This window comes from Myotis brandtii, unplaced genomic scaffold, assembly GCF_000412655.1.
Source record: "Myotis brandtii unplaced genomic scaffold, ASM41265v1 scaffold882, whole genome shotgun sequence".
In the NCBI taxonomy this organism is placed as follows: domain Eukaryota; kingdom Metazoa; phylum Chordata; class Mammalia; order Chiroptera; family Vespertilionidae; genus Myotis; species Myotis brandtii.
In genome coordinates, this window is record NW_005371607.1 from 781,362 (window position 1) to 789,186 (window position 7,825).

Below are 7,825 nucleotides of genomic sequence, written 5' to 3' on the forward strand. Positions count from 1 at the left end.
CTCCACGGGCTCGGCCCCGGGCTGCACGCCGCCCCCCGACTTCAGCCAGTGCCTGGAGAACGGTCCTGGGGGCAAGTTCTTCAACCCGTTCAGCAACAGGATGGCCTCCCAGCAAAACACGGACAACCTGGCCACCGAGCAGGTGCGCGGCCAGGAGCAGATGCCCGGGGAGGGTTTCCTTCACATCCGCTATGCCCAGAAGCCGGAGGTGCCCAATGGCGTCTCCCCAGGGCACGGCCTCCCCCAGGGCTACCAGAGGGACAAGCGCCGACTGAGCAAGGCCAGCAGCAAGGCCAGGTCCGATGACCTCTCAGTGTGACCCTCCGGTGGGGGGGACTAGGACCAGGTGGGGACCAAGGAGACTCAGAGAAGGAAGAGGGGTTCCTGCCGACCCCACCTGTCTTGTTCTCAGCACCGCTCTGCTCCTTGGGGGCCAGTGCTGTCTGAGATTAGCCAGGCCTCTGTCTCTCCCCCACCCTCTACCCAGTGCACTCAGTGAAGACTCAGGTTACTTGCTCAACAGGGGAGTAAGGGAAGGGACCGAGGCAAAACCTGGCCTGGGAGGGGTAGCCAGAGAGAGAGGATAATTCTCTCCATGCCAGCCACGTGCCAGAGGGTTCTCCGAGTCTCTATGGCGCCTGTGAACTGAGTACCCTTCCTCCTGCAAGGAAGACCCCAGAGCTCCTAGCCAGTAAAGAGCATGAGCCAAGGAACTTGCACGAGGTGTGCTCTGGAACCTGTGGTGTCCACGGGCCAAGCCTTGCAGGCGCTGAGGTTGCCTTGGGCTGCCCTTGGCTGCCGCTGCCTCTACCCAGTCTGACCTAAAAAGAGGTCCTTGGAGCTTGACCAGCAGCCTCGACTTTACAAGTGCCTTGGTATGCACGCCGGGCAAAGGTCCCGCCTTTACTCTGCCAGGGGGTGGGCACAAGCAGGCCAGGGGGTGCGCGTTCCCCTCGGGAGCCACTGTGCGCAGACTCCCTGGAATTCCTGCCACCACCTGTCCTGTAGCTCTTTACAGTTCAGCCCGATGACAGAAACCATCCCTTCCTGGCCTCCGGTGGCTGTTCACTCAGTGCTCCCCGACAGGCCTTACCAGCCAGGAGACCCAAGAAGCCATCGTCCTCTCTCAGATCCTGACCAGATCACCAGCCACGGAGGCCAGTGGAATTTCCCCAGGTCTTATTAAAACAACAAGAACATTGTGCTTCTCAGATTCCCCTTGGGGAAAAAAAGCAAGTCTGCTGTGAAGATGAAAATTAAAAGAGGAGAGAAAATACTGGAAAATGATTTTTTTCTTCCTATTTATTTCCCTCGCTGACTGCCAATTAGAGTGCTGAGAAGAGGTCTGATGACAGCGATGGGAGCCCCCAGCTCCTTCTCCCCCGAGGGCATAGACATGTAGGGGAAACGCCAGCTCTCTTGGCAGGGTTCTCCTTTAAGAGCACAGAGATCCCTGTGGCTCCCTGGTGCTCCTAATGAAGCTGCCGGGAGGGGACTTCAGACAAGCCCGCTTTGCCCAGGGACTGGCCTGGATTCTCCATTCAGTCCATGCATAATGGGTTGCCATTTTGGATGAAGGTAAAGGATGCTCAGAATTGGATTCTGAGATGTATAGGGAAATGGTTACTTTTAAAAATGCGTGTGTGTGTGTGTGTGGGGGGCATGCACACAAGCACACACACGCCTGCAGATGGGGTGGGTGAAGGGAAAAGGAGGTCTGAAATAAGGAAAGGAAACCTTGGAGAAACTTGTGTCTTTCTGCCTGCCCCCCAGATGCCTCACAGAGGGGCTGAGCCTCACTGTTTTCAGGGTCGTCAGCCCAAAGGGACGGGCATAAGAGGTGGGACAGAGGAGGGTGTGGGCTCAGAGGGAAGCTGAGCCTCTAGCCCACCTGCCCATCTCCTGGCCCCTCTGCTGGTATTTGGAGGTGATTGGTGGGTGGAAAGAAGGCTGATGGTAGAGGGAACTGACTGGGACACCCTCTTATCTGTTGTCTGGCGCTGGCCTTAAGACTCTGCAAAACAAAGCACAAAAGACTCTCTCTCCTTCCATCTCTGAGATCTTTGTTTTGTGAAATGAGTGTTCTTGAATTAGAAATGCTGTGAGACCAGTTTTTGATGATGGGCCTTTCAGGAAGGAAAAAGAAAATATTATGTGTAGTTTGTCTTAATAAAGTCTGGCTCTATGTTTTCTCTCCTTGTGTCTCTTCCATGCTGTGACTACAAGAGAGGGGTGGCAGACTTGGTGGGGGAGGGGAGCATATGGGCCCCACTCAACAGCCAGTCAGTAAAGCAACGAGCTTTAGAGTCAGACATGCAAGGGTTGAAGTCCCAGCTGCTGACTTACAGCTGGAGTCCAGCTACTTGATCTTGGAGACTTGGTTTCCCCACCTGTAAACTGAACCCAGTCATATCTACCTCACAGGGTTGTTCAATGAGAAACATCATAAAGAATTCAGCAGAGTGCCTGGGAAATAACGGTCTGTCATTAGATGGTAATTGTTGGCATGGCTGCTGTTATTACCTTTAGTATTTTTGTTATTATGTTGAGTATATCGTAGTTGAAAATCTGCTATGTTAAGAGATGATTCCAGGACTTCCCTTTGTGGACCTCACAATCTGCCTAAGGTGGTCAAATGAACCCCCATAGAGGAAACAATTAGAATAGAATTAAATGCGAATTCATTTATTGTTAATCTAAGAACCGCAAGGCTCCAAAAAATGATACAGATGGAAAAACTACATAGACGGGGAGAGACCTTCCCTGGGCCTTCAAGAGTAGCTAAGGCTTTAGAGAAGTGAAAACCTCAAGGGTGACTGTGAGATAGGCCTTGGTAACCCCTTTTACTGACATGGAAACTGAGGGTTAAGATTCTTGGTAGCGGGGCAGCTTTTCATGGCCTTTCTGATTGAGGTCTTATCTTTACGAAGGAGGAGAAATGACTCTTGCTCCAAAAGGGTCAAGGAACCACCCTGCCCTTCACCGACACATGGGCGCCATTTCCCAGAGGAAGAAAGAGGCTGCGAAAAACGCATAGAAGTGCTGTCTGAACCGTCTGTCAGTCTTGTTTATCGGGGAAGGAAAGCTGTTTTGAAAAGGGCTGCAGAGAGCAGAGAGCACACCTTGTGACACCTTGTTGAGACTCGGGTGCCGTGGCCTCTGTCCAAGGGCCAGGTGCCCACCCAGAGGTGCTTCGTAGTCCAACTGGAAAAAGCATCTGGATCCTTTTTTATCTCCCAGAAAGCTCGGGTGCCGTGGCCTCTGTCCAAGGGCCAGGCGCCCGCCCAGAGGTGCTGCGTAGTCCAATGGAAAAAGCATCTGGATCCTTTTTTATCTCCCAGAAAAAAAAAGAAGTGCATCTCATGGTTTTATAAACATAGCTGTTAACACTTAACAGTTTATATTACACCCAGACTGCAAACGCCAAGGGACGTGTTTTATAGCAAGATTTCAACCTCATGTATCTACTCTCATTTCCTCTTTCCTCCCTTCCCTCCCCAACGGTTCACCAATGAAGATGGAAATCTGGATAATAATATAGCGAACACACTAAATTGTAGGCTCCTTTCCTTCATTTCCTTCCTCCAGTGCCAGATAAGACCAGAATGCCTACACTGGTGTTTTATTCCTACGGCTAAAGTGTTGAGGTAGTTAAACTGTTAATAACACTTCTATAAAGAATCATATTAGGAGTGAGTTTCAGATTTCTTCCTAAAAGCAAATCTTGAGAGCAGAGAAAAAACAAAAGAACGAAGGCACTAGGCACCTTGCAGGGGTCTTGAAGGGCTGCTTTCTTGGATGTGGAGATGAAGAGAACAGCTGGGCTGGAAGGAGCTGCTGAAGATCAGCTGCCCACTTCCCAATCCTTAGTAGATCCTGGAAGCCCCCATCTTTGGCCGGCGTATTGGCCCTTGACATTGAGCAGAATTTACAAATAATAGGTAAATAGAGCCCTAACCGGTTTGGCTCAGTGGATAGAGCGTCAGCCTGCGGACTGAAGGGTCCCAGGTTCGATTCCGGTCAAGGGCATGTACCTTGGTTGCAGGCATATTCCCAGTAGGGGGTGTGCAGGAGGCAGCTGATCCATGTTTCTCTCTCATCGATGTTTCTAATTCTCTATCCTTCTCCCTTCCTCTCTGTAAAAAATCAATCAAATATATTAAAAAAATATATGTAAATAGAATAGGATCAGGGGTTTCACTTTTGTTGGTCACCTAATGGGCAACAGAAATGGGGATAGTCTATACATTTGTTTATTATCATTTCAATTGGAAAAGAGAAAGACGTTCATTCAACAAACATTTGTTGAGCACTACGTTGGGCCAGGCACTGTCTTAGGCTTTAGGAATACGATTTTATAAAACAGATATGGTTCCTGCCTTCTGGAGCTTACAGTGTAACGGGGGAGTCACAGTACCCCGAGTAAACAAACACAATTACACATTGTGGTTGAGTGTCAAGAAGGAGACAGATAGGGGGCTGGCAAAGGTGGGGAGAAAGCTTTTTCAGAGGGGTGGGCAGGAAGTCCTGTGAGAAGAAACCAGGCATGATGCATAGGAGAAGAACCCCGATTCCTTCCCGGAAACCCCAGAACACAGCTGTCCCTCACCTCCGTCTGGTCCAACATTTTTGAAAGACACAGAATTCAAGCAGCACCTAGGTAACACCTAGAACAACACTGCTTGGCACCAACTGTTACAAAACACACATACTCTTTCAGCAAAAGCCTTAGGGGAGAGAGAAATTGTTTTACTCAAAGAAGCGAAAGGAGCATATAAAAGGTGTTTAAAAATAGTACAGGTTAAGGTTCTAAAAAGTCCTGCGTGGTGTTGTAACTATCATTTTCAGTACAGATTCCCGTAGCATGCCGGGGGCCTTGTAAACTAGGCTGTTCTCTGCAGTTCAGGCTGACAGGCCGAGACTGGCCACATGGGTGGGGCCAGAGCCAGCGGGCGTGTTCTAGGAGAGCACTGGGCCAGAGGAGCCGAACCGGCAAGCAGTCTCCCTGGCTGGTGTGGCTCAGTTGGTTGGGCATCTGAAAGGTTGTGGGTTCCACTCTCACATTGATGTTTTTCTCTCTCTCTCTAAAAATCAATGAAAAATCTTTTTTAAAAATGGTTAAAATGGAAAATGTTTTTAAAAAGCAAGAAGTCAAGAGCACAGAGAAGGGGGGAGAAGGACAGGAGAGGGCACTCAGCAGGGAAGCTGGGCCACAGAAGTTGTGCAAGACACAGGGAGGCAGGCGCGTGGGGAACACCGCTCAGCTGGAGGCAGGACCACAGCCCCTGCTCTGTGCCTGGAGCTGGGCCTCCAGGAGGGAGTGTGACCTGGGGAAGCAGAGCTCCACCCTGGGGCTGGGCACTGGGCAGGGCCCCAGGAGGAAGTCTTAGGCAGAGGACAAGGTGGAGACCCATTCAGCATTACACTGAGGTGCTGTGAGTTATTGCTGACAGTATTCATGATGTAATAGATGCCTTCAACGCTTAAACCAAAGGAATGACCAAGCATGAGATGCCCGGGCACCGCCTCAAGCATGGTGAGAGGGGAGATGGTTTTGGTGTGGGACCTTTGAAAGCACCCCAGTTGGCCCTCACCTCCTTCACCCACACTCAAGGCCAGCACAACCTTGGGGGTCATGGCTTGGAAACAAGGCGTAAGTCCCCTCTGTCCCTTCAGCTTAGCTGACTTTTCTATCACCCATATCAAGGCCCTTGTGATGGGGCACATGGTCTTCCCAACAGGGGCTTCCTCAGACAGAAACCCAGGGCCCTGCCCGAACCTGGTCAGGAGAGCTCGTCGCCTGGGCACTGCCCCTGGCCAGCGCTAAGTCCCCTTGGGCAGCAGCTGCTGTCCAACCAGGAGCAGGCGCCAGGGCATGCGGAAGCTGTTCCCCATCTTCCTGGGCCTTTTCTCTGAATGGGCTGAAATAGAACTGGGAGGGGTTTAGACTTACAAATGCTTGAGGTACAATTGCACATATGGAAGCCAGTGAAACAACCTGCATAGAGAGTGTGGGCTGGGGGAAAGTCAATTAAAACCCTCCCACAGCCCTGCTGGCGTGGCTCAGTGGCTGAGCGTCGACCTATGAACCAGGAGGTCACGGTTCGATTTCCGGTCAGCCAGGGCACATGCTGGGTTTCGGGCTCCATCCCAGGGTAGAGCATGTAGGAGGCAGCTGACCAATGATTCTCTCTCATCATTGATGTTTCTCTCTCTCCCTCTCCCTCCTCTCTGAGATCAATAATAAAAATATATTTTAAAAAAACCCACATATTTTGGTAATAATTATAAAACAAGCTTGCATTTGTTCAGTGCTGTTTTCTAGGTGTTTTTCTAAGAGATTTTATTTTATTTTTAAACAGATTTTATGAATCACTGTTTCATCCTTATAGTAATCCTGTGAGGCCATGTGACCCCACTTTACAGAAAAGGAGACAGAAGGATTCAGTGACTGCATAGCTCAGTGATGGCGAACCTATGACACGCGTGTCAGAGGTGACACGCGAACTCATTTTTTTGGCTGATTTTTCTTTGTTAAATGGCATTTAAACATATAAAATAAATATCAAAAATATAAGTCTTTGTTTTACTATGGTTGCAAATATCAAAAAATTTCTATATGTGACACGGCACCAGAGTTAAGTGAGGGTTTTTCAAAATGCTGACACGCCGAGCTCAAAAGGTTCGCCATCACTGGCATAGCTAGTAGGTGGCAGAACTGGGATTCAGACGCCATCGCGCTGTCTGCAGCAGGCTTCCCTCGAGTGCTTACCACAGAGTCTCAAAAGGCAAGATACAGAATAGTATGTCCACCCTGATGACAATGCGGACAGGCAGGCACTTGTAAGAACAGAGACCTGAAAGGAAGAAAGGTGACGCGGTTGTGCCAGAGGGTGGGTCTGTGGGGTGCTGTAATTCCCCTTATTTTCTAAACTAGGTTAATGTTATGTTTTTTGTCATTAAATATCTATGTATTCAACCTTTGGGCTAAATTTGATGTTCCCCTGGGGCACTGCCAGGAGCTGCCTCTCCTCACTTCCGCTGCACTCATGCCTGGGAACATTCTTCTTTGCTTGGGCTCGGGCTGCCCCCCTTAAATGGAATAAGGTTAGCGCCGGGGTCTGACTGTGACCGCAGACGGCCTGCCAGCTGTACCTCTGGAAATGCCGGGCATTGGAGCGAGTGTGGTGAGTGTGGAGGGGCCAGGCCCTGGGGGAGTGGGAGGGTATCGGTGAGAGAGGAGCCTCCCTCAGATGCTCAGAGGGGAGCTGAGAAAGATGCCACATCACAAGGGAAAGCTCAGTGTGTGTGAGAGAGAAACAGCTCTGAGGCTTCTCAGAGCAAGGACCCAGGGAGGGGAAAGCCCAGGAGAACTCACAGCTTAGGTAGCACCTGAAATGGGCTGTGAAAGGTGAATAATATTTTATTATAGAGAGAGGAGAAGACTTTCTAGTGAGAGGAAATAGCACGCATTCCAGCAAAAACCAGCAATAGAGCTGCATGGTACATCCTAGGAGCTGAGAGGAAACTGGAGGGGAACCCTGCTGGGGAGGGAGGCCGAGAGGCGGGAACCACATACTCAGAGGAGTCTTGAAAGTGTACCTTCCACTCTGGGCATCGAGGAGCTCTTGCGTGTCTTTGGGCATCTGGGGAGTGGGACGGCCGGCGCTGCACTGGAGGTTGACTAACGGCAGCAGCGGTCAATGCCGAGGGGAGACCCTGGAGGCTGGGAGGCCACGGTCATCCCCAAGGCTCCCTTTTGAACAGGGATGCAGTGAGCGAACACGGACAGAGCCTCCACCGTGGGGACTTGGTGACTGCCTGG

At 50.6% G+C, this 7,825-nt stretch overlaps 1 protein-coding gene across 1 annotated transcript in view; it reads left to right on the forward strand.

The window, feature by feature from the left end:
- GJA5 (gap junction protein, alpha 5, 40kDa) overlaps window positions 1-2,169 on the forward strand; it is a 16,211-nt gene extending 14,042 nt beyond the window's left edge. The window contains exon 4 of the mRNA XM_005884972.2: window positions 1-2,169. Coding sequence (XP_005885034.1) covers window positions 1-319 — 319 coding nt within the window. The 3' untranslated portion in view covers window positions 320-2,169.
- Window positions 2,170-7,825: the final 5,656 nt, after the last annotated feature.